At 37.0% G+C, this 27,119-nt stretch overlaps 1 protein-coding gene across 3 annotated transcripts in view; it reads left to right on the top strand.

The window, feature by feature from the left end:
* Positions 1-27,119, top strand: part of tjp2b (tight junction protein 2b (zona occludens 2)) — a 93,430-nt gene that overhangs the window by 61,317 nt on the left and 4,994 nt on the right. For 2 of the 3 annotated variants that reach the window (XM_079827588.1, XM_079827587.1), the window contains exons 9-22: positions 98-216; positions 1,170-1,233; positions 4,292-4,442; positions 5,466-5,574; positions 7,978-8,197; positions 8,408-8,589; positions 10,308-10,403; positions 10,910-10,989; positions 11,120-11,330; positions 12,216-12,316; positions 14,582-14,803; positions 19,066-19,182; positions 22,997-23,344; positions 24,320-24,405. In XM_079827588.1, the coding sequence (XP_079683714.1) occupies positions 98-216; positions 1,170-1,233; positions 4,292-4,442; positions 5,466-5,574; positions 7,978-8,197; positions 8,408-8,589; positions 10,308-10,403; positions 10,910-10,989; positions 11,120-11,330; positions 12,216-12,316; positions 14,582-14,803; positions 19,066-19,182; positions 22,997-23,344; positions 24,320-24,405 (2,106 nt within the window). The remainder of the gene's footprint in view (positions 1-97; positions 217-1,169; positions 1,234-4,291; positions 4,443-5,465; positions 5,575-7,977; positions 8,198-8,407; positions 8,590-10,307; positions 10,404-10,909; positions 10,990-11,119; positions 11,331-12,215; positions 12,317-14,581; positions 14,804-19,065; positions 19,183-22,996; positions 23,345-24,319; positions 24,406-27,119) is intronic. The other variant, XM_079827589.1, reaches the window with a different exon arrangement.

Raw genomic sequence — 27,119 nt, 5'->3', positions numbered from 1 at the left:
ATTCCTGGTTGTCTAATGTTAGTGGAACATGTATATTCTCAGTCCGAAACGGTCAGATCAAAACTGCAGTTTATCTGTTGTTGTGTTTATTTTTTAGGGAGGACCCTCAAAGCAGACTTCCAAAGCCCACTGTAACATCCTCTCCTTACAAAACTCCAGAGGAGCCGCTTCCAGCCCAGGAGGAGAGAGCAGAACCACAGGAGGAAGAGCCACCACGTAGGAACATGATTCTCTGTACATCCCTCATAGTTTGATAGTAGACAATATCAAGTATTGCCAATCGTCAATACTTGTCAATTGCTAAATTAAAATATAATTGGCTTTGCTGACTAAATAAAACCAGAAAAATGTTGACCAGAAATTTTATTAGAAACTGCAACGTTACATACTGTAGGCTAAAAAAGATGGTTTGACCATCATTGATGTTAGTTATTCACCAGGAGTCATGCTAAAGAAAACATCTGTCATGACTTCTGCCTTTTACCTCAGTGGAACATTTACCATCAGAAGTTTATTTAGGATCACTAAATGTGTCACTAAAACTGTCACTGGTATGCAAAGAAAAATGCTGCTACATAATTGCATTGTCATAAGAACATATTTATTTATTTTAACATTTATGCAAAATGCATAGTTTGTTAAAAATTTTGGGGTCAGTAATGTTTTTGGAAGAAATCTCTTATGCTCACCAAGATGACATTTATTTGATCGGAAAAAAACTAAAATATTACTACAACTTAAAATATAAATTTTTCTATTTAAATATAATTTCAAATGTAATTTATTCCTGTGATGCAAAGCTGGATTTTCAGCATAATTACTCGAGTCTTTAGTGTCACATAATCTTTATCTTTATGAATATGCTGTTTTGCTGCATTTCTTTTTATTATCAATGTTGAGAACAATTGTGCTGCTTAATATTTTTGTAGAAACCAGGATATATTTTTCAGGATTCTTTGATGAATATTAATTATCAATTATCTGAAATAGAAATATTTTGTAACATTATAAATGTCTTTACTGTCACTTTTGATCAATTTAATGCATGCCTGCTGAATACAAAATAACTTTTGAACAGAAGTCTATTTATGATTTAAATATGGATTCTATCTGCTTGCAGTTGTTTCAGAATTAAACTGATGCTAAATATTTTTTTATTCAATGTGCAGCAGCGTTAAAGACAACACCCAAGATCCTGCTGAGACCTAGCCCAGAGGATGAGGCCATTTACGGGTGAGTGGATGCTGTGAATAACCCGCAGGGTCAACCCTCCTCACGCATGATCTTATTCACTGAACTAAGATATTATTCACTAGCTATAAACCTGAGGACTCACTGAGGGCTGAGTTTAGATCTGTAGACAGAGCTAGAGTTCAATCACCACACACTCATCTTACACACACACACACACACACACACATTATTAGGGCTGCTCGATTATGGCAAAAAACATCAATATTGTAATCAATATTATTTAACAAAATAATAGTGACCAAAAACTTAGATGAGTAATTTATTTTACAATAGCAATATATATCGCGTATAGTTTGCTGGAAATAAGGTTGCTGTGCAAATCCAGCAAACAGCTTACTACAGAAATTAAGTAATCAAATTTAAAATAAAAACACAGCATAATTAAGAAAACCGAGGGTAACGCAGATATGACGCCATTGACAGGCAACTCCCTCGCACGTCCAGATTCCTTGGTTAAAATAGCAATTTTCTCACGATTTACAAATAGTTGGAAACATTTGGGATATTGTAAGTACTCAACTGAACGAAATATATAACACTGGCCTAGTGGTTTTTGGATATTTTACTGATAAAATGTTACATAGTGCATCTTTAAGACATAACTGACTGGGCTTTTGTGAATAATTGGCATGCCCAGCATTTTGACATATTTTTGTATGGGCTTGACAATTTAGGCGTGCACCCAAATCTCAAAGTTCAGTTTGCTTGTCTGTGTTCCGCTCGGTCTCAGAGAGGGCGCACAGAAAGCCGCCTGAGGAAAAGCTCTGTAGTATGTCACTTTTAATAACTCCCATTTGACAAAAGTCACGTTACATTTTACTGATTTTCACGTTAATCTTGGGCTCTGAGGAGTGAAAGTGCACTGCTGTACATGAAAGTAACGGAATGAGGCACAATAATCACTTTATTTCTATTACCATATTTTCATAATCATCGGAAGCCAAAATTGAAGCTCAATTTTGATGAACCGCACAGCCCTACACATTATACAGACCAACGCTCCAAAGCAAACGAAAGAGTGCCATGGACACACAAATCAGATCTGAACAGTTGTGATACACAATGTGGATGTCAATAAATTTAGATCTGATTCGGATACACAAATATTCAGATTTGGACCAACAGTGTAAACGTAGGAAAAGAGAGAGGAACTAAATTAAAGTGTTACTGACAGACTGGGAAAAGAGGTGCTGCGACAATGTAATATACGCAAAATCAAGACTTTATAACAGGGCATAAAATGGACTCTTTAATTTTGAGGTGAACTATCCGTTTAAACTGTCACACTGGTGGAAGAGCGGACAGGAAGACAAAGCGCAGAAAATGAAACCGAGATGGGGGGTCATCTGCATCACAGCTTCACACAGGGAGTGGATACCGCAGCAATCTCTCTTTCTGTTTCTCTCTCTTTTAATCATCCTCTCCGTCAGCTCCTCCATATTCATGAGGAAAAGGCAGTCTGCTGCTGCTCGTATCCACTGGGAGAGGTTATTTTTGTGTCCTGCACTTGCTTACAGAGCCGCTTTGCTTTAAGACTAGAGTCCAGAGTTGGTTTTTACCTGAGCACAGGATGATAGAGGTGCTTTCAGCTGGAGAGCAGGGGAAAACAAGACATGACAGTGCATTTGGTTCTTGGTGTGTTTGGAAAGAATGAATAGAAATTGGACCATTTGTATGTTTTTCTCCAAACATCTTATTTGGGAGTCTTTCTATTTAATGGGTTCCTATTGCATTTCTGATATTAAAGGGTTAGTTCACCCAAAAATTAAAATTACCCCATGATTTATTCACCCTCAAGCCATCCTAGGTGTATATGACATTCTTCTTTCAGACAAATGCAATTGGAGTTATATTAAAGGGTTAGTTCACCCAAAAATGAAAATTCTGTCATTAATTACTTACCCTCATGTCGTTCGACACCTGTAAGACTGTTGAAATCTGATGGCTCTGAAAGGCCTCCATTGACACAATGGCACGGTTCACTCTCAAGACCCTTAAAAGGCACTAAAGACGTCGTTACAAAGTCCATCTCACTACAGTGGTTCTACAATAACTTTATGAATCGGCGAGAATAGTTTTTGTGCACAAAAAAACCCTAAATAACGACTTATATAGTGATGACGTTTTCAAAACACGGCCTCATGAAGCTTCGAAACGTTATGAATCAGTGAGTCGAATGAGCAGTTTGGATCGCCATATTTCAGCAGTTTGGCGTTTGACACGCGATCCGAATCATGATTCGACTCACTGATTCATAACGCTTCGAAGCTTCATGAGGCCGTGTTTTGAAATCGTCATCACTATATAAGTCGTTATTTAGGGTTTTTTTGCGCACAAAAACTATTGTCGCCGATTCATAAAGTTATTGTAGAACCACTGTAGTGAGATGGACTTTGTAACGACGTCTTTAGTGCCTTTTAAGGGTCTTGAGAGTGAACCGTGCCATTGTGCCAATGGAGGCCTTTCAGAGCCATCAGATTTCAACTAAAATATCTTCATTTGTGTTCTGAAGATGAACGGAGGTCTTACGGGTGTCGAACGACATGAGGGTAAGTAGTTAATGACAAAATTTTCATTTTTGGGTGAACTAACCCTTTAAAAAATGTCCTGGCTATTCCAAGCATTATAATGTCAGTGAATGGCAAAATTTGAAGCCCAAAACAGTGCATCCATCCATTATAAACATACTCCACACGGCTCCGGGGGGTTAATAAAGGCCTTCTAAAGTGAATAATATCCATGTTTAAAACTTAGTGTATTGCCAGGTGTGATTTAAAGTAAATTTGGAGTCCGTCTGCTTGCAGCTTGCAAAAAAAAAAAACATTTAATGAAAAAATGACTATTTTAATTTATTTAAAAAATAAAATTCAATATTTTTTCTATATATTAATTATATTAAAATTAATCGCATGCACTATATTGTATTTTGGTCAGATGCTTTTTAAAAACTTTTTGAAGTGATGTCACAGGAAAACTGTCTCTTATTACAGACAAGATGTTAGAAAATACCTAACTCTCGCTCTTTTTTTATTTTTAGGCCCAACACAGTGATGGTGAGCTTTCAGAAAGGAGAGAGTGTTGGGCTGAGGTTGGCTGGAGGAAATGATGTGGGAATATTCATAGCAGGAGTCCAGGAGGGCAGTCCGGCTGAAGAAGAAGGTCTCCGTGTAGGGGATCAGATCATGAAGGTACGAAAACAACAGTTCTGTTGACATCAGCTGAAATGACTTACTAATGTTCTGACAGTTCAGAATATAGCATCATATTTCATAACAACATTGTCTTATTTATGGAGTTGTTAGAAAGTGCCAGTGATTGAACTAGGGGAATGTATTTTTCAGTTTGGTTTTTAGTTTTTTTTTCTTTCTGAGGTTCACTTATATATTACTTAAAGCTCTCTTCCCAATCTACCTAAGCTATTTTTGAAAACTACCATATAATAAGCATAATAAGGTTAGCTTATCATAAGAGATGTCTTTTACATTCATAAGATTTAAAGATACAGCAGGGGCTATAATGTTAGTTGAGGTTTTTTGCATCACAAACAATTGTAATTGAATTATTCATGGCCATTTTCTATGTTCTCTTCGACCCTTAGAATAAAATAAGCTGTTTTTATTACTGTATCTCAGTGGCATTTTGCATCGCTGCTGTTTATCTATCACACAACTGCAAATTATAGGCTAATTGAATATGTAAACACACTTCATGAACTCGCAGGCTCGAGCCACGCGACATGCATGAGACAGCCTGACACCTAATTTCCTAACACACACACACACAAAAAAAAACACTTTTTATTTATTTCAGTATTTGAGATGTTATAATAATTTTGTAACCACGTTAAAATAATTTAAACAACTGTAATTTAACAAATATTATTATATTTGTATAATAAACTGGGGGGGCCTAGTCATCATAGTGGGCGGGCCATAGTGGGCTACGCCCCTGCTGTATCTTTAAATGTTATGAATGTAAAAGACATCTCTTATGATAAGCTAACCTTATTATGCTCATTATATGGTAGTTTTCAGAAATAGCCTCGGTGGATTGGGGATAGAGCTTTAAGTAAACATTATATGTATGTACATGTACAGTTTTCCAAGATCCCTTTAGGAGAAGAGAATGTGCTTTGAATTTGATTTGCATATGCCATATTTCCTTTTCAACTGTATGTGCATATATGCGTGTTATCTGTCTCTCCCCTAAAGGTGAATAACGTTGACTTTCGGGGCATTGTGCGAGAGGAGGCCGTGCTGTTCCTGCTGGAGATCCCGCGGGGTGAGGTCGTGACTATTTTGGCACAGAATAAAACCGAGGGTGAGAGCAAAAGAACACAAGCCTCGCTCACACCACACATATTAAAGGCTTAGTTCACCCAAAAATGAAAATTAGCCCATGATTTACTCACACTCAAGCCATCCTAGGTGTATATGACATTCTTCTTTCAGACGAATACAATTATTTTAAAAATGTTATATTAAAAATGTCCTGGCTCTTCAAAGCTTTATAATGGCAGTGAATGGTTGTCCTTATTTGAACTCCATAAAGGTGCATCTATCCATCATATAACTGCTCCACACGGCTCCGGGGGTTAATAAAGGCCTTCTGAAGTGAAGTGGCGTAAGAGTAACCCCTTGAACCCTTTTGTATTGTGTATAGACAAACGTAGAAGTGCAGAGGATAGAGCAAAACAAAACACTGGTCATGAATTAGTCTAAATAAAGTCTAAAATGAGAATTTTTAAAGAAAAATGGCGGAGAATTTTGATATAAGAGAAGAGGAGCTTGAGTTATATGAGGGATCGATGCACTTTTATGGACTTCAGAAACGAATCATCAAGTCAATGCCATTATAAAGCTGGGAAGAGCCAGGACTTTTTTAATATAACTCCGGTTTTATTCGTCTGAAAGAAGAATGTCATACACACCTAGGATGACTTGAGGGTGAGTAAATCATGGGCTAATTTTCATTTTTGGGTGAACTAACCCTTTAAACACACAAACCCGGCCCTCGCTTCACCTCAGCGAACACACAACAGTGTTATTCTCTTTGTATTATTATTTTGAATTAGCTTTTATTTATTTTTTATTTTTATTTGTATGCATTTCTAATTTTATTAGCTGTTTTTTAATATTGCTATTCAGGTTTAATTTATTTTCATTTCAGTTTTAGTTTTCATTATTAATTTTAATAATTTTAGTGCTTCAACTAAACTTATTTCAGTTTATTGCCAAGGCAACATTTATAATATAGTTTAGTTGTATTTTATTTCAGCTTTATTTCAATTAACAGAAATGTTTTCAATAGTTTTAGTTTTAGTAAATAACGATAATAACCCTAGTCCACAGTCATCACTGGAGTTGGTGTGCTTGTTCAATCCTAAGCCTATTTATTTATTTACTGCACCTTTAAATAATAATAATAATTTCCAAATTATATTTTAGGACTTTTTTGGCCCCTACATTAGAACATCCCACAGTAGGACTAGCAACCATTAATACATTTCTGTATGTGTGAACAGGCCCTGAAGCGCTCTCTCTTCATCCTTCCCTTCCCCCTATACACACACAGAGTCTGTCGTGTTGCTCATCAGTACAAAACCAGTCGTAGCCAGTTTTGTCTCTTCCAAGGACTGCCGTGTCAAGTGTGGTCATGCGCACACGTGTACAAACATGCAAAAATCTTGATTTTCATGTTTGTGAGCTGTGCTTTCTCACGCCTGTTATGTGAGGAAGTAAATGAGCCCCTGTGCTGAATGTTTATTGGTTCAATCCCATCAGAGAAACTTTCAACTTTCAGAAAAAAGTCCAAGTTCCTAACCCCATCGCTAGGCGGGCGGGACGTCAGCAGTGACCCCTACTGTTGGATCTGACACTGCTCTCTCTGCTCTATCTCTCTTTTTCTGCTGTCATGCCATCCTTCCATCGCATTCGCTCCCTGTCTCCGTCTCTATTTCTCCCACTCCGTCTCTCCTCGGTGTGGATGTCTCATGGGAAAGCGAGGACTGGCACTGTCAGGGGTTGAATCTCATTTGGTCTGAGCCGAGACAGATGTGGTGTCAGAGCTTTAATCAAGAGGGTGGCTGCACCACTAGAGGAAATCTGACCGCTGTAAATTTGATCCTTTAATGACACTGTATCCCATTTAATCCCATGACCCTAACCCATTTCAAATTCACAAAGCACAACAGACTTCATTTACAGCATTATTTTGGAGAAGTTGAGAGATTGGTAGACTGAAAATAACTTTCAATTCATTCTTTTTTTATTTATTTGTTTGCTTATTTATTTTCGTCTATTTAAATTGTATATTTTATTATCATTTTATCTATGTATTTATATTTATTATATCTATTTATATTTTATTATCTTATATATTTTAATAGTTTATTTATTTTTGTTTATGTATGTATGTTTTATTTTTAGAGAACCTTTTGATTTAATTATTTATTTGTATCTATTTATATTGTGTTTATCTCTTTATTCATATATTATTTATTTTTATTTTTTTAATTTTAAAAATATATATAAAAAAAGATTTTAAAAAAACAGCTCCTTTTGATTTGTTTTTATTGTAATTATTTTTTATTTATGTTATTTATTTTTATCTGTTTATTTTTATTAGTCTCCATCTTCTGATGCATATTGCAATTAAAAGCACTTTCCATTAATCCCAGTCTGAGACATGTTTGGGAGTTTATGTCTCTGTGTTGTGTCCTAGTTTACGAAGACATCTTGGTATCTGGTCGAGGGGACTCGTTTTTCATCAGGACCCATTTTGAGTATGAGAAGGAGCTTCCTCAGTGTCTGGCCTTCTCCCGGGGGGAGATCCTCAAGGTAGTGGACACCTTATACGACGGCAAGCTGGGAAACTGGCTATCCATCCGCCTGGGCAAAGACAACCAGCTGCTGGAGAAGGGCATCATTCCCAACAAGAGCAGGTGAGAACGGAGAAGGATGGACAATCTTTTCCTGAGAATCAAAAAAACATGCCTAAACTAAATGGTGTTTAAGCCCCGGAAATAGCGTAAACATTTTTCTTTGTATATAGGACAAAACCACATAGTAGACTTTGCTAGCACAAATCATTGCTCTATAATGATCCATCTCGCTCTTTTTCTGCTCACAACCCTTGCTCCGGTGCCGATCAGAGCGGAGCAGATGGCAAACGTCCAGAACACACATAAGGGCTCAGGAAGTGACAGAGCTGACTTCTGGAGACTACGTGGTCAGAGGGCGGCTAAGAAGAAAGACCTGCGGAAGAGCCGAGAGGAAAGTTCTGCTGCCGTCGCCACACGATTCCCTGCCTATGAGAGGGTGGTGCTGAGAGAAGGTGTGTGTGTAATATACATCATGTAAATAAAAATAATAATATTTATTTTTAATACTCTACAATTACATACAATATATCTATATATTTGTGTGTAATATTTTAAGTTTTAAAAATATTTGTTGTTTAAATGAACAACCAAGTCAATTAAAAAATAATATATATATATATATACATATATATATATATATATATATATATTAGGGGTGTAACGGTTCGTGTATTCGTACCGAACGGTTCACGGGGTGAGTTCCAAATGGAATCAGTATTCCCTATATTTGATCATCCCTATGTGAGCAGGACACACGTGTACCGTAGGTAGCAGTTTGGAATGCACTTGGCAAAGGGAGCGGCGTAAATTCCTCATTATCTTCACCTGGGATGTTCCGGTGACAACGCAGCACAGTGTCCGTCAGCAGATCAGGGTTGCCAGATATTCACAACAAAACCCGTCCAATCGCTACTCAAAACTAGCCCAAAACAAGCCCAGTCTCATTTCAGTGGGGTTTTTTTTGGTAAAAATCTCTTATGGGGGGTAAAATATATGTCTTTTTGGCAGGGTTTCCTGCTGAAATACGCATTCCCGGTGCTAAATATCACACAATTGGGGTCGCTTCAACCTGCGGACATGTATGAACTTGGCAACACTGCAGCAGATGTCGCAGTTTTATCTGCATCATTTTCTTTTTTTTAGCCTAACTGTTGCAAATAAAAATAAACATTTTTTATTTTAAAATGTTTATAAAAATATGCTTTGTAATACTGTATATAAAAAGTAATATAACTCTTAAAAATATGAATTGTATATTTATTTATGCTGGTGCTGCATTGTCACGGGAACATCCCAGCTGAAGATAATGAGGAAATTACGCCGCTCCCTTTGCCAAGTGCATTCCAAACTGCTACATACGGCACACGCGTGTCCTGCTCACATAGGGATGATAAAATAGGGAATACTGATTCCCGTGTCCTGCTCACATAGGGATGATCAAATAGGGAATACTGATTCCATTTGGAACTCACCCCGTGAACGTTCGGTACGAATACGCGAACCGTTACACCCCTAATATATATATATATATATATATATATATATATATATATATATATATATATATATATATATATATATATATATATATATATATATATAAATATATAAATTCTTTTTTTTAATTTTTTTTTTATAAGTATAAATAATAAGTTTGTAGTGAACACTGCATAGGGATCTTGTAAATCAGATTGTAGCCAGAAAATAAATATGGACAACTGATGCAACGAATAACAAACATGGTAATTTACTTATCATGGTACCTGTATTGTTTACACAATAAGCTTTCTCAAGAACACAATGACTTCTTACACACAACATTAGTCAAATCTCTGACTAATACCGCTAATGAAATTTTCTGCAGCTGAGAAATTTTTAATACGTTTGAAAAATGGGCTCATCACTGAGAGAGATTGCTCCCCACACAGTCTTCAAGAAAAATTACCCAATAAAATCATGATTTATGTGGCAAAAGCCACAGTCAAAAATGTGAAAAGGGCTGTTTTGAATCATCACTCAAGACTCTTCTTCTTTAATCCTCTCTGAACCCTATTTACATAGATAACAGTGTTTATTACCATTAACAGAAACCATTCTGTATTTTAGTCGGACTAAAACGGATTACCTCGGCTGTGAAATCCTTGTTGTAAAGCTTGTGTTCCTCCCATAGCGGGATTCCGAAGGCCGGTTGTGCTGTTTGGACCAATCGCTGATGCTGCCAGCGAAAAACTGGAAGGAGAGCTTCCAAATGAGTTTGTAATTGCCAGTGAGTTCATGCCTATGTCTCTGCAGTACCATCAATAAAGGGATTGTCACACTAGATTTTAAGCATGCAAAATTATTTCAGACCCTGTAATGAATATTAGCAACTGATATTTTCATGCTTTGAACTTCTATTTGGAATAATAATAAATTGTTCATTTATATGACAACACACTTAAAATGTTAAATATAAAATATAATGATGAAATATTATTGAAATAAATAAGTGTCATTATATAAATAATACAGTTATATTAATAGTTCAATTGAAGTTTGCTTCCTTTTAAACTTTTGATTTAAAAGTTTGATTTTATTTTCAGTCTAAGTTAAATTTAGGTTGGGTTGAGCACATTCTTGGGTACCCGCTTTTCATGAATATAATCTTTGTATGCATATGAATGAATAATAGCTTCCATTAAATAAAAGATAATAATTCGTTGCATTCGTTTGCACATATTGGGGGAGTATATGTAGTTTGATTATAGTTGTTTTTGTCCAATGGCACATCAGAAACAGAACCCAAAGACGCAGGGTCGGAAAAATCCTCTGGGGTGGTTCGTCTCAACACTATTCGGCAGATCATCGAACAGGTAATTGTGTATGCACACACAAATTAATAATCAAAAGTTGCATGATTTTTTTTCAGTCAGTTAATTATATGAATGTACCTTTAAGTACTGTACACTTTACCTACATTGACCCATTTTGTCATTGATGCAGGACAAGCACGCTCTCCTGGACGTCACCCCTAAAGCTGTAGATACCCTGAACTACACGCAGTGGTATCCCATAGTCATCTTCTTCAGCCCGGACAGCAAACACGGGGTGAAGGCGATGAGACAGAGAGTCATCCCCAGCTCTAACCGCAGTGCCCGCAAACTCTACGATCAGGCTCTGAAGCTCAGGAAAACCTGCTCACACCTGTTTACCGGTCAGTCCTAGGGGTCCAGACACCTCATAAAAAAAAAATCTGTCAGTATTTTCTCTCCCTTATGTTGTTTCAAACCTGTATGACTTCCTCTCTGAAAGGTTATTTTGCGGAAATGTACATTATTTTATTATTTATTTAATTTAATTAAAAGATTTTCTTTAGCATTTTTATAAACCATCCATTATAAAGTGCTCCACGCGGCTCTGGTCTGTTAATAAAGGCCTTCTGAAATGAAGCAATGGGTTTATGTAAGAAAAATATCCATATTTAAAACTTAATGAAGTTAAATATCTTGCGTCCGCCAGACCACCTTCCGTATTCAACTTACGAAGACAGTGTAACGCCTCTCGCAGTTCAAAACGATGTTATACATGTTTTTTTTGTGTAAGTTGAATGTGGAAGGCGGTCTGGAAGAAGCTAGATATTTTACTTTATAAAGTTTTAAAAATGGATATTTTTCTTATACAAACCCATCGATTCACTTCAGAATTTAACTCCCCGGAGCCGTATGGATTACTTTTATAATGGATGGATGCAATATTTTGAGCTTCAAATTTTGGGCTGCCATTTTAAAGTAAATCATGGGGTAATTTTCATTTTTGGGTGAACTATCCCTTTAAATAGTGAATTCAGGGGAAGTGCAGTAAACAGTAGCTATCAAATATTGTGATTGGCACATATCAATGAAAAGTGACTTTGACACAGATTCCAGTTTGAAAATCACCAAATGATTGAAAGCAGCTGATGGAAACACAGTGAGATAAATAGATCAAGTTGAACCTAGAGAACAGTTGACCCAAATCGAAATGTTTTGATTTCCTCTCTCTCTCTCTCTCTCTCTCTCTCTCTCTCTCTCTCTCTCTCCCTCCCCCATCGGGCTGTTAGCTGTTATCGATCTGAACTCGGCTAATGATGCCTGGTACGGCAGTTTGAAGGAGACCATACGAGAACAGCAGACCCACGCTGTGTGGGTCTCGGAGGGGAAGGTAAAAACAATGGACGTTATAGTTCTCCACCACCTTCTATCCACTCTGAAACAAAACCTTCTCTTAAAGTCAACATGAAACTGTTTACAACCTATTTTACTTCTGCCATCTGATGTATTTCTGTGAAACTGTGTACAAAAAGAGGAAATGCAGGACATCACTAAAAACAGTGACAGTAACCGTTTTAGGTGGTGGTCAATACTGTTATGCAGCACCACTAGTGTATAACTTATAAAAAGTTTATTCTAATAATAATAACAACAATACTTAAATAATATTATAATTATGTAATAAAATTCAAATACAAATTATAGCTTGTAATAATAATAATAAATACATGATATAATATAACACTTGATATAATATTAATATACAAAATATAAAATTGTAACTTGTAACAATAATAATATTAATAATACAACTTAATTTTCTTTCCATTTTGTAAAGGAAGAATGCTTAGGAAAATGACGAGCTAAAGATAGACTAAAATAAGGAAACACCTCAAATATTTCACACCTGCCAACCTACCCCCCCAAAAAAGTAGTTAAATTGTTATTAAAATATCACCACGTTTACTTAATTGTGATATTGAGACAAAAGAAAACCAATGATTTCAATGTTTATTACATAAAAAAACATCCTAATTTAGAAGTAATAAGCTATTTTCCATCCTGTTTTTGGCCCTCTCTTTCAAACACTCCATTTTGATGGGCGTGCTGTGTTCAAGACTTGGAACGCCCACTGCTATGATTGGCTAACAGTTGCGTATTAAAATAAGTAAGTACTTGGAGTTACCACAGTTATAACTGACAGTGGATGACTTACAGTGTTTCATGTAAACACAATTATGAATGAATGTACCATTGTTTGTCACACTGTCGTTCTTATAGGCTATTCATAGTTCATCCTTTTCGATATGGTGAAAAGCATATACATTGTCATTTGCAGTGTTTAATGTTTTAAAGGTGCACTGTGTACATTTTAGCGGCATCTAGTGGTGAGGTTGTGAATTGCAACCGCCCACTGCTCACCCCTGCCTTTCGAAGCACATAGATAAGCTATGGTGGCCGACACAGGACAAAAATGCCGTCGTCTGAGACAGAGAGTAGCTAGCCCTCTGTAGAGTAGTTTGTCCATTTAGGGCTACTGTAGAAACATGACGGCGCAAAATTACGATTTCACTGTAAGGGGACCCGCGGTGTATGTAGATAGAAATGGCTCATTCTAAGGTAATAAAAACATAACGGTTCATTATGTAAGGTCTTTATACAACACAGGAAACATAGTTATGTATATTATATTGCATTTATGTCAATAGATCCTCATAAATACTACACACTGCACCTTTAAATAAGATTAAACATGTTGCACTGATGACAAAACAGATGATGTCACTGAAGCTTTTATCCAGGATTACAGAGAATGGGATCAAAGCAATAACAAAAGCATTAACCCCACATTATTAACCCCATAAATGCAGAAGCAAAGGAAAGAACAGCAAATCACAACTATTCAGTTTGGCAGTGGTGCTACAGTATAAATACTCAAAACTTGTATTTACTACTACATGACATGGGCTAAAGAGGCAATGATGTAGAAGTAGGCGTAGATCTTCTTCTGCAGAGGCGGTCTTTCTTTGCACTATGATGTAATACTGTGACAAAATCCGAAACAAGTTGTTTTCTGAGCTTGGTTTCAATAAAAGCTGTTTTTAGACTAAGGAAGTTTTGAGATCTGAAACTTACAGGATATTTCTGTAGTACAATGACCTCTTGTATATGTCATAAAATCAAGAAAAAATTTATTTCTCATTCATTAATTTCCCATTGTTTTAAAAAAAAAAAGTTAAATACTAATTTAGTATTATTTTCTAGTAATAATATATTTTTTATCTAAAATGTTTACACACAAGATGAATCATGTGCAATATATTAAAACCAGGATCCAATCCATTATGGTTTCATGTTAACTTTAATGCAACATTTTACAGCATCTCTTTACTTTAAGACTCCTTCATTCACATTTTCCCACTTTATCTTACCCAGAATTCCTCAATGTTTCCCTTATAGTGAAACCCATAGTTTACCTGCCTAATGCATGTCTTCCTTTTCTGAAAATCATGGTAGTCATTCCTCCTGTTTTTCTGTGCTTTTACTGTTCATCATTCTTCAGTGGTGCTCTACAGCTTTCGTTCTGTTTTGTTTTTGTGTTTTCGTTTGTTTTCACTCCTCTCTGTACACAAGATCCATCATGTGTCTCTTTTAGCTGGACGGGACGGAGGGGGACCTTGACGTTCACGACGATCGCATGTCGTATCTCTCGGCGATGAGCGCTGACTATCTCAGCATGGACAGCCGGCTGACCAGCGACTACGAAGACACTGCAGACGAGGGCGGGACTTACACAGATAACGAAGCGGACGAGCCGCTTGACCGCCAGCGGGTGTCGGCCATTAGCCGCTCCTCTGAGCCAGTCATGCCAGAGGAGGTTAGCACATGCACGCACATTTAACATATCTACAGGGTTCCCACGGTCATGGAAAACCTGGAAATATCAGGGAATATGCGCATACTTCCACATTCACGCATGCATGCTAATTCCAAAACGTTGGCTATTTATCATGCCCGAAGACGCATATAGACACATGCATCCCTCAAAGTGATGGCAAACTGCATGCACATACATTGACATCGACACACTTAAGCATGCTTGCTGCAACGGCATCCCTCACAGTTGCCTAGATCAGCACAAAGTCAGCTGTGTGTGTTAAAAGAAAGACAGCAGAGGTCAAGCCAGCAGGGAAATATATTTTCATATTGAGAATAAGACACCAGCACACACTTGTCATGCATGCATTACATGCTGTAAATGCAAGAAAAGCATGACAATGAATTTACGTGGCAAATTATGTGGAATTCATGTGCATCTGTAAATGCAAAAAGCTGACTCTTCTGCCCCCTTCTGTTAGATGTTGGAACTACAGCATTACTGATCACTAAATACTGTATTTACTGTACTGAGTAATGTATGATTATTTCAGGAAATACCATTATTAAGGTTTTGAACAACCTGGAAATATAAGCAAGTCAGTGTTGTGATTAACTAAAGTCAGTGTTGTTAACTAAAATTATTAAAAGTTAAAAATAATTTTTTTAAACGAAAACTATTTTTCATCAGTTGAAATGAAGCTAAAATAAAATATAAATATTAGATGACAAAAAAACAAAATTAGAAATATTGTCTTGGCAACCAAATGCCATTATTTTGTCAATTAAATAAGTTGAAGCACTAAAATGACTAAAACTTAAATAAATATAAATTTAAACAAAAGATATTTAAAAATAAATAAAAAAGACTAAAGGACACAACAGAAGTACATAAGTACAGAAAACTAAAATTACAATGAAAACTTAATAATAATAATAAACTTTATTTTATAAAGTGCCTTTAAAAGCAGCTTCTCAAAGTGCTGTACACAAAATAATGTACAAACACACACCAAACATCAACAAGCAAATGCTAGTCTAAAAAAATGTCTTAAGTTGAACTTTAAAAATGGCATAGTTCATATGAAACATATTTATGAGTTTCCCTATAGTTCAAGAGGCAGAGCATTCCAAAGGACAGGTGCATGGGAAGAGAAAGCCCTGTCACCCATAGATCTTAAGCGTGTTTGAGGGACTTCCAGCAAGTTCGATTGTGAAGAGCGTAATCTGCGAAAAGGAGTATAAGGATGTAGCAGTTCTGTTAAATAGTGTGGTGACAGGCCGTGCAATGATTTGTATGTGAGCATCATAATCTTGAAATCCACTCGGAACCTGACTGGGAGCCAATGCAAGGATTCCAAAACCAGAGGACCCAGTTAAGATCCTGGCGGACGAATTTTGTACATACTGAAGCTTGTTTATTGTAGATTTAGAAACTCCAGCTAAAAGGCCATTACAATAGTCTATCCGAGAGACGACAAAGAAATTTATCAGCTTTTCTGCTACAGGGAAAGTTAACATAGGACACAATCTAGCAATGTTTCTGGGATGGAAAAAAGATGCTTTCACAAGATTAGCATTGAAAATAACGCCAAGGTTCCTCACTTTACTTTGGGTTTCTAAAACAGAGCCATCAAAAGTCAAAGACAGAGAACCAGCTTTGGAAATTTGATGACTTGAACCAATGAGCATAACTTCAGTTTAACCACTGTTCAAACACAGGAAATGATCACGCATCCAGGTTCTTATTTTGGTAATACAGCCAGAAAGAAAATCAGCGTGGTGCTTGTCTGGTTTTGAAGGTATATAGATCTGAGTATCGTCAGCATACAAATGATAATGGAGGCCAAGCGATCTCAGGAGATAGCCAAGTGGTGATAGATAAATGTTAAAAAGTAAAGGGCCCAGAACTGACCCCTGAGGAACACCAGTGAAAACAGAGCTAACCTCAGACATTTGGTCACCCATAGAAATTAACTGGCAACGGTCAGCAAGGTAGGATCTAAACCACTTCAAAACTGTCCCCATCACACCAGACACTCGTTCAAGATGTGGGAGTAATAGACTGTGATCAACAGTAGCAAATATGGCTCTTAGATCAAGAAGGGTGAGAATGGATGTTGCACCAGAGTCAGGAGAGCTTAGATCGGCCCAAAAAATCAAGCCGACCCTACATGAGCCTGTGCATGTTGTGTCCGAGCCCGGTCCGACACATTAACTGTAATTATGAGCCTGGGCCCGATTTAAACCCGACCATTTTTTAATACGTGGGTGTTCTGACAAGAACGAGTCTGTAATGAGCGAAGTGGACCGGTGTGACGCTTAGCTCAATAATCTGCTCTTTGTAGGTGTGCTCCGCTCATGAACCGCTAAAAAATACGGTAAAATGACGTTCGCTCAAATCCCGCTCAGACATGACATTTATCTGTACTGTAGCCTACTATACTTGTTGTAGCCATTAAACAATTTATGTTTAAATTAGGGCTGTCAAAAGATTAATCGCGATTAATCGCATCCAAAATAAAAATTTGTGTTTACATAATATATGTGTGTGTACTCTGTTAATTATTATTTATATATAAATACACACACAAGCATGTATATATTTAAGAAAAAAATATTTTTATATACAAAACATTTATATTTATATAGATTATATAAATGTATATACAGTATATACATGCAAATATTTCTTAAATATATACATGAATGTGTGTGTATTTATATATAAATAATAATTAACAGAGTACACACACATATATTATGTAAACACAAACTTTTATTTTGGATGTGATTAATCGCGATTAATCTTTTGACAGCCCTAGTTTAAATATTATAATGTTATTTTTAAATTTTATCTAGGCTATATTAATTATGAAAAGTGTAAAGATGCGAGTGGGTCAGAAATGATTTTGACCACTTCATTAAGTTTTGTTTTGTAGAAAGCCTTTCTTTAAAGGTGAACTATGTTATATTTGTTATATAAATATTTTATATTTGTGTTAAATATCCAAAAACCACTCGGCCAATGTTATATATTTTGTTCAGTTGAGTACTTACAATATCCCAAATGTTTCCAACTATTTGTAAATCGTGAGAAATTGCTAATTTAACCAAGGAACAAGGACGTGTGAGGGAGTCGCCTGTTGATGGCGTCATATCTGCGTTACCCTCAGTTTAAATAGTGATTACACAAATGAGAGGCAACAACACGCTCAAGTATTTTTGCCAAAAACGGAAGGTTTGAGGTGATAATTGTTAAAATCCTTCAGGGCAGCATTCTCTTTTTTTGGTACTGGAGTTACTGCAGCAATCTTTAATGCTGCTGGAAAAACCCCAGTCGGCAAAGAGTCATTTATGATACTGAGAACAGCAGGGCACAGAACATTGAAGCAAGATTAAAAAAGCTTGCGGGAATTGGATCAAGCAAGCAAGTGGAAGATTTCATGCTAGATACCTCCCTTTTAAGAGTCTCAGTATCAAGATGAGGAAATTTAGTAAGAAAAGGACCAGTAAACACAGGTGGACAATGGAATGAAGGAGTGGAAGCAGATGAGACAAAGATTTGCTTACGGACGTTATCAATTTTAGAATCGAAGAAATGAAGAGAAGAGTTACACAGCTACTGAGACGCAGGCATGGTAGTAACAGCATTAACTTATAGTCTATTTATAGTTTGAAACAAATGTCTTGGGTTTCCTTGATTATTTTCAATAGTCTGAGAAAAAGAAGATCTTTCAGTCTCAATTAATGCTCTGTAGTCACCTAGAAGAGCTAGATAGTAAACATTCAAGCCAGGGAGACGCCATTTTCCGACAGGGAGCCTTCTTAGTGCGCAGATTGACATTATACCATGGAGCAGAACGAGTAAAAGTAACCTTGCGTGACTTCAGGGGAGCAAATGTGTCTAGATTAGCAGCACGAGTGTTATTCAGCTGCGAGGCGTAAAGTGCAGATCACTGCAACTGTAACAAATACTGTAACAGTATATAAATAACACTAAAATATTTGTAATATTACGCAAATTGTGTTTTAAAAGGCCTGGACAAGATATGAAAATTAATTTTTAAATTCCTCATGAAGGACTGGAAAACTTACGGAAATGAGTTGGTCAGAATAAAGGTGTGGGAACTGTATAAATGTATGGATGAATGAATGTAAATGCTAAATCAGAAGTATACTAGATTGTTGACCAAATACAAACACATTTTTGCCTAGTCGTCTTTCTATGTTTTCAGTGTTATCTGACCCCCTCCCCCCCAGATCCTCAGGAAGTCCAGCCCAGAGATTCGAGGTCGTATCCGCAGGGTGGGCAGCAGAGAGATGCTGACTGAGGCTAGTCCCCCCTTCATGTCCACCTTCCTGTCTGACCCCGCGAAGGTGAGCGCATGTCATGCTCCCCAATGGCTTTCCTTTCTTAAAAACACCATTCATCATTTACCAGATATTAGACTAGTGTCAAAAGAGGGGGAAAAAAATAAGTCATGTTTGGACACTTGTCCCACTCTTTAAATAGAGGAATGTCATTGCATTGATATTGTATTATGTAATGCTGTGGCATGCATCCATTTTAAGTGTCCAAATACTTTGTAGAAACTCAACTGAAGATGATAAACTCACTCTGACTAACACAACTCTTCCCCTGACTGAACCCGCATTCATGCAGAAGAACGGCCCGATTTGGCGCAACCATTTTTCCAGCAGTTCAGAATCATCTCGCAGCAGCTGTGGTACGCTGTAGAGCCATGAGCGGTGAAATAACTAGTGTAGTTTACTTGAAAGCAACTGTCAGCATCTAGTTGATTTTTAATCATTTGTGCCAGACATGTATGCTGTGACCTTGACGTAAAAAAAAGAAAAAGAAAAAAAAGATAGTAATTGGTGGTGAAGTAGTTTTCTAACTATTTACAATAAGGTTCAACTCTATATGTTAAAGCATTTTTAATCTAGGTTAGTGTAGCTATTTTTTATTATACTAAGCTATTTGTAATTCGTATTTTTTCATAGTACATTAACTGTTGATTTATTTTTATATATGTAAAAAATGTATTAATATATGTAGAAATTATTGTTAGTTTGTGACAGGGTTATTTAGGATTATTTATATACTACAGTACTATTTATTAATATTTTGAATTCACTTTTAATTTTATATTTTTCGTTTCATTTAAATTTTATGTGCTTTTTTCATTTTATTAGTTTTTAATATTTCTATTTATCTTTAATTATTTTTATTTCAGTTGTAGTTTTAGTATTTTTTTGTACTTTCAATTTTTTTATGTCAGTTAGTCGCTAAGGCAGCATTTCTTTGTTTTTCATCTAATATTTATATTTTATTTTATTTCAGTTAACGAAAATTATTTTTTTATATACAATATTTTTAAATAACAATGAAATGTTACCTTATTGTAAAGTGTTAATAGTAGTTTTAGTGTTTTGGCAGTGTTTATAGAAAAACTGCCACAATTAGTGTTCGATATTTTACTAGTGTTGCTGGTAGGTTTTGTGTTTGGAATCATGGATCTCAATAGCCCCATTTCCACCGAAATTACCCAGAACAACTTGTCCCAGGAACTCTTTTTCCCTCAGACCTGCTGCTGTCTGCATTTCCATAGCAGTCCAAAGTACCGTGAAGATTAGTCCGGAGACGTAGGACTGCGCGCGACTTTCCAGAGCCCACTGGATTTCGTCCTCCCCAAATAAGCCTGAATAAAGCCTGAACCTTGTCGTCGGCCCATCTGTCGTATTTTTTAAACTCCATTGTTGATATGAATAGCAAACGGCTCTTACTGCACGCACCGCAACAGACTTTTAGGTTGAAATAAAATGCTGCGTGAGCTCAACCGATCAGCATGTTCAGCGCCCAAGTCCCACCCCCGAAAGTTCCTGAACTTTGGAAAAGTACTACCTTGCGAGCAGGGCCGTTTTGAGGGGAAGATCTTTACCCGGAACTTTATTTAGACCCTGGTTCCAAGTACCACCACCAAGTCCCTAGTTCTTGGGGAAAGTTCCTGCGGTGGAAACGTGGCTAATGTGAAAATACAGTAGATGCATTAAATGTTCTCAGTTTGGTCCAGTGCTAAAACTGGCCTTTACCTGTAGTTTTAAGGCCAATTCACACTGCACCGACAGACGCAGACCAATGCTGACAGTCACCACATCACTTCTCCGACATTCTAATTCTGATTCAGCATTTCAATCAGGAAAACAAGCTCAGACAGGAGTAACACACTGATCCGACAAAACCTGACGAAGTGTCGCGGTGTGAGTAGGCTTTACAGGGTTAGTTCACCCAAAAATGAAACTACCCCTTGATTTACCTACCCTCAAGCCATCCTAGGTGTATATGACATTCTTCTTTCAGTCGAATACAATTGGAGTTATATTAAAAATGTCCTGGCTAGTCCAAGCTTTATAATGGCAGTGAATGGCGGCCCAGAATTTGAAGCCCAAAAAAGTTCATCCATCCATTAATTGTGCTCCACGCGGCTCCAGGGGGTTAATAAAGGCCTTCTGAAGCAAAGCGATGGGTTTGTGTAAGAAAAATATCCATATTTGAAACTTTATAAAGTAAAATATCTAGCTTCCGCCAGTGACTGGCGCGACGATGACGCCTGATGTAGCGTAAGCGTTTTGAACTGTGAGAGAGGCGTTACACTTTCTGTGCATGTTGAATACGGAAGGCTGTCCAGCAGAAGCTAGATATTTTACTTTATAAAGTTTTAAATATGGATATTTTTCTTACAAAACTCCATCGCTTCGCTTCAGAAGACCTTTATTAACCCTCTGGGGTTCTTCATTTATGGGTCACACTCAGGGTGTTCGGGTCAAAAATGACCCGGAGGGCGGGATTAAGATAAAAAAATATTTGTTCAATAATATTTTTTCTTTTCTTTTTTGGTGTTTTGAGGTAATCTTATGATTAATAATTAATATTTATGCAATAATTATGACCCATTTTTTCCCATTGAATATAATAATTAAAAAAATAATTTTTTTTAATGTTTTTATTAAAGCTGTATTTCATTTTAGAGTCAAGCCTAGGCCTCATGAAAGTAATTTTTTTAATGAGATCGGTGCCATCCGGTCGACACATTGAGCATTTTTATCACACAATAGCACATTTTTACCACTATAGTGGATCTTGCGTTTTATAAAAAAATGTAAAAACTCGTAGCTTCATCGGAATGGTCCGAAACTTGGTGACTTTATTGGTACTTAGTATATGAACACCCCAAAAAAATTGGGGACAGGATTTGAAAAGTCTAAGTGGTCGTTAAAAAAAAAAGTCACATTCAGGACCTTCGTGTCAAAAATGACCCCCATAGGAAATGAATGGGAAATTAGTTTTTTTCTGCATACAATCTACAAATCAGCCAAGATGCAGAAAAAAAGGACTCAACAGTGAAGGTGTGAATCTGTAAAACATCAAGAGTGCAAAACAGACAAAAAAACTCACACACACACTTATACACACAAAAACACGCGCACGCACAAATTAACGCGTGCCATTCCAAAAGCTAATTGTGTTTTTGTGTGTGTGTGTTTTTTTTGTCTGTTTTGCACTCTTGATGTTTTAGAGATTCACTGCTGAGTCCTTTTTTTCTGCCTCCTGGCTGATTTGTAGATTGTATGCACAAAAAAATTCTGTATTTTCATATTTTTGCCAATTTCCCATTCATTTCCTATGGGGGTCATTTTTGACCTGAAGACCCTGAGTGTGACTATTTTTTTTACGACCACTTAGACTTTTCAAATCCTGTCCCCAATTTTTTTGTGTGTTCATATACCAAGTACCAATAAAGTCACCAAGTGACTTTGAAGCTTCCGATGAAGCTACGATTTTTAACATTAAAAAGAAAAAACAATTCGGGTCAGAAATGACCGAAGACCCCCAGTGTGGAGCACGTTTATAATGAATGGATGCACTTTTTTGGGCTTCAAATTTTGGGCCGCCATTCACTGCCATTATAATTAGACAGAACATTTTTAATATAACTCCGATTGTATTCGCCTGAAAGAATGTCATATACACCTAGGATGGCTTGAGGGTAAGTAAACCATGGGCTAATTTTCATTTTTGGGTGAACTATTCCTTTAAGAAGAGGTTAACCCATGGTGTAGTGTAGTGTGCAGCACTTTGGTTTCATTCGGTAGTGCTATTCTCTAACACACACATTCAAATGTCTTTCAGGTAAAAATCCTGCCTCAAGTCGAGGTGTCGCGGGGGAAGTACGAACCCTCTCGAAACTACGACTCTCGTTCAAGCAGCCCCGCAAGCAGCGAGCACCCGCGCAACCAGGACTCTCCGGCAAAAAACAAGCCCCCTCCTCCCCCACCAGCACTCAAACCTACCTTCGCGTCCCGCAGCTCCAGAGGGCTCGTAAACAGTCCTCCGATACGGGACAATGAACCCCAGGGGGACAATCCTGACGATCCTTCTCAGAGGTCTTTCCGGGGCAAAGTGAAGGCCTTCGAGCAGATGGATCACTTCGCCCGGACACAGAGAGTTCTGGAGATCCAAGAGGCCCAGAACGCCAGGGTGAGTTTTCATACAGAACAACGAAATGACACTTTTTCCAGATCTTTCGTCAGTCTCCTCTGATGCTAGGTTGGCATAATACTTATGTATTTGTGACCCATTTTGTGCTGCTTCCCATATCACTTGTCTCTTGCTGCTATGGCTTTTATGTGTCCCTAGCAGCCAGTAGATTCCTAGTTAGTCAAAATAGGAATTTTTAATTCATTGTTTAATTTAAAATTGGTGTTTTCATTTGATCTGTATTTTTCTGGCGTTCCCTGCTTTGGTACAAAATATGTGTGTATTGAGTGCTATACAAATAAATTGAATGGAATTTAAATTTTAAAGTTGTTTAATTGCTGGGTTATTACCATTAACTAAAACTATTAAAAACATTTCTGTGAATTATTGAAATAAAGCTGAAATAAAATAAAATGTGAATATTCTTTGAAAACAAACATTAAACAAACATAAACAAAAATTGTATTGCCTTGGCATTAAACTGAAGTTTAAGTTTATATTATTAACTGGAAATAAATAAAAACTCAAATTAACTAAAATTGAAATAAAAATACTTTTAAATCTAAATAGCAGTATTTTAAAATAAAACAAATAAATTGATAAAAGCACTTAACAAAATGGCTAAAAATGTAACTAAAATTAAAACGAAAACATAAAATATAAAATCTATTTCAAAATATGAATAAAGCTATAAAAATAAAATAAAATAATAAAAAACTAAAAGTACACTGCTGTGCAGTCATCTATATGCTGGGTAGGCTGACAAAAACAAATTTTAGCAGTTAAAAATATTAAAATGATACATTTATAAAAAAATGATATATTAAATATAAAATTATAAATTAAAATTGACCTTGATAACAAAAATGTTCCTGCTCCCAAATTATAAATACCAATTACATGTAGAAAACCACTTATTTTCTGCCAAAATATTCAAGTAAGCAATTCTGATACGTTCATATTGTCTATTTTCAGGTGGAGATTGCTCAGAAACATCCAGACATCTATGCCGTCCCCATGAAGTCTCAGAAACTGGACCACAGCCGGCCACAACCCATCGGGTAAGAGTCTGCTTTTGTTCTGAAGCTGTGGTCACATTAGCCAAATTTTACGGATGAAAAAGGTCTATTGTTATTTGTTAATAGTGCAGTGATGTATGAGTAGGGTGACCAGATGTCCCGTTTTTCCTGGGACAGTCCAGTATTTCAGCTCTATTTTTAGTGTCCCGACTTCATTCGACTTTGTATTTCTTCTTTCCTAAATTGTCTTTGCTAGGTGATCATATAAAAGCGAGTAGCAGTCTTCGGTCACACGAGAATAGCTTAATCAAAGGGAGCCAATCTCATCATAGTGTATTTTGGAGAACAAAATTACCATCCAATTACAATTCCATGAACTTGCAGTTAGTGAAGGCGGGACATTAGAGAGCGCGGAGGAGATCAAGTCAGACGCAAAGATGTCAAAGTAGCGTGTGTGTACATTTACAAATTATCACAATTTATTTACAATTTGTACAATTATCAAGGATCTTCAAAAAGAGTTTATCATGTAGTTTGAACAAGTTGTTATGTGCAGTAAGGCCGTGTGTCCACCATAGCGTTTTTTCACGCTGCTGGCTGGAATATACAATTGTTTTCAATGGGAGCGCCACGTTTTGAGAACGCCGTGAGCGTAACGAGGCACTGAGCGTCTATTTCATGCTGAAGCGCTCGCCGTTTTTTACCGGTCGCCGAGAGTTGAAGAATTCTCAACTTTGAGCAAAGCGCAGCGCTGTCACTGTCACTTTTTACCCATCCGACCAATCACAGTGGAGGAGGGGCAGGACAAATACAACACAGGCCAACCACCACATTCTGCTTGTACAACAACAACAGATGACAACAAGAAGCATAATAACGGAACAAAAAAAGGTTAAAACAAGAGCCAGAGCAAATATGTAACGAAGGTTCGTGTGTGTGTGTGTGTGTGTGTGCGTGTGTGTGTGTGTGTGTGTGGGAAGGAAGAAGACAGGGTCGGCGAGATTGGGACTTGCGGTTTTTATTTCTCCAATTCAATAATAATAAACACAAAGGGCGCACGTGGGCGTTGAACTTCAGACTCATAAATTTCTCAGGAGCAGTATCTCTCGAGTAGCTTGTTTCCTCTCTGGCTCAAGTATGTCCGCAATCCCAGTCACGATCTCTCTCTGCCTCTCTCTCGTCCCGCAGTGGCTTTTATGCGGTCTCTCCACGCCAATTACTGCAATGAGACACAGGTGTTCGTGATCTGCTCTTGACCTACTTACTCACCGCTCGGCCCCGCCCTCTCTCTCCCGCTGCAGACCTCGCAAAACCACGCCCCCTCCGCCACAAAATACTTTACATTTTATCTGCATTTTATCTAGAAACAATACAGAAACAAACTGTCTGTCAAACGAGATACTAGTAACACTTCCGTGGATATTCTGTAGCATAGCAAGCTAAGAGTTTCAACTGAAGAAATGCTGCAATGCCAAAACGCTCTCAAGCGCTCACAGCGAGGCGTTTTCAGCTGGATAAAAACGCTTTGGTGGACATGCAGCCTAAGTTGTGAAAGAAGAACTCAATGTGGTATCGCTCTGAATGACATGCACCAGAAGCAGACTCTCAGACAGCACGCAATCCCCAATTCAGTTCTCTTTGCGCCTGCATGGTCAGATGTCAAAATGCCCATCATGTGGAGTATCTCATGTAAATACAGTCTGTAATGGCTTAAAGGGTTAGTTACCCCAAAAATGAGAAAAATGTATTTTATTACTAACCCTCATGCCGTTCCACACCCGAAAGACCTCCGTTCATCTTCGGAACACAAATGAAGATATTTGTGTTGAAATCCGATGGCTCAGTGAGGCCTCCATAGCCAGCAATGACATTTCCTCTCTCAAGATCCATTAATGTACTAAAAAACATATTTAAATCAGTTAATGTGAGTACAGTGGTTCTATATGCTGTAACTTCAGAGCATTATGAATCAGCGTGTTGAATCATGATTTGGATTGTGTGTCAAACCGCCAACTGCTGAAATCACGTGACTTTGGCGCTCTGAACCGCTGATTCGATACGCTCCGAAGCTTCATGAAGCAGTGTTTTGAAATCAGCCATCACTATATGTCGTTATTTCATTTTTTTGGCGCACCAAAAATATTCTCATCGCTTTATAATATTAATATTGAACCACTGTACTCACATGAACATAATGTTTTTAGTACATTAATGGATCTTGAGAGATATAATGTCATTGCTGGCTATGCAGGCCTCACTGAGACATCGGATTTCAACACAAAAATATTTTTATAATGTGTGTTCCGAAGATGAACAGAGGTCTTACGGGTGAGGAATAAATGACATTATTTTCATTTTTGGGTGAACTAACCCTTTAAGTGAACTTAAACAGCTCAGTGAAAACCAGAAATGTCTCAATATATTAGAAGCATTCAGTCTTAAAGGACAGCTCCGGTGAAAAATGAACCTAGGGGTAATTAACACATGGTTACCGAGTAGATCGTTCTCTGAGATGCGTTTTCATGAAAATCGAATGTAAAGAGTTCTATCTCTAAAAACAGATTAGATTATTACGCTAGTAAATGGGGCATATAATAAGTCAAATTAAATCGCTAGTTGTTACCACTAACAAGGCTCAAAATAGCCTCACACTAACACGGTAGCATAATGAGGGTCCCTACATGCAAACCGAAGCATTGTGTACAAACAGTTTAATAAGAAGATACTTTATAAAGACAGTACATTACGCATATACA

This window comes from Gobio gobio (genome assembly GCF_949357685.1).
Source record: "Gobio gobio genome assembly, chromosome: 10".
Classification (NCBI taxonomy): domain Eukaryota; kingdom Metazoa; phylum Chordata; class Actinopteri; order Cypriniformes; family Gobionidae; genus Gobio; species Gobio gobio.
This window is presented reverse-complemented; position numbering and strand designations above follow the sequence as displayed.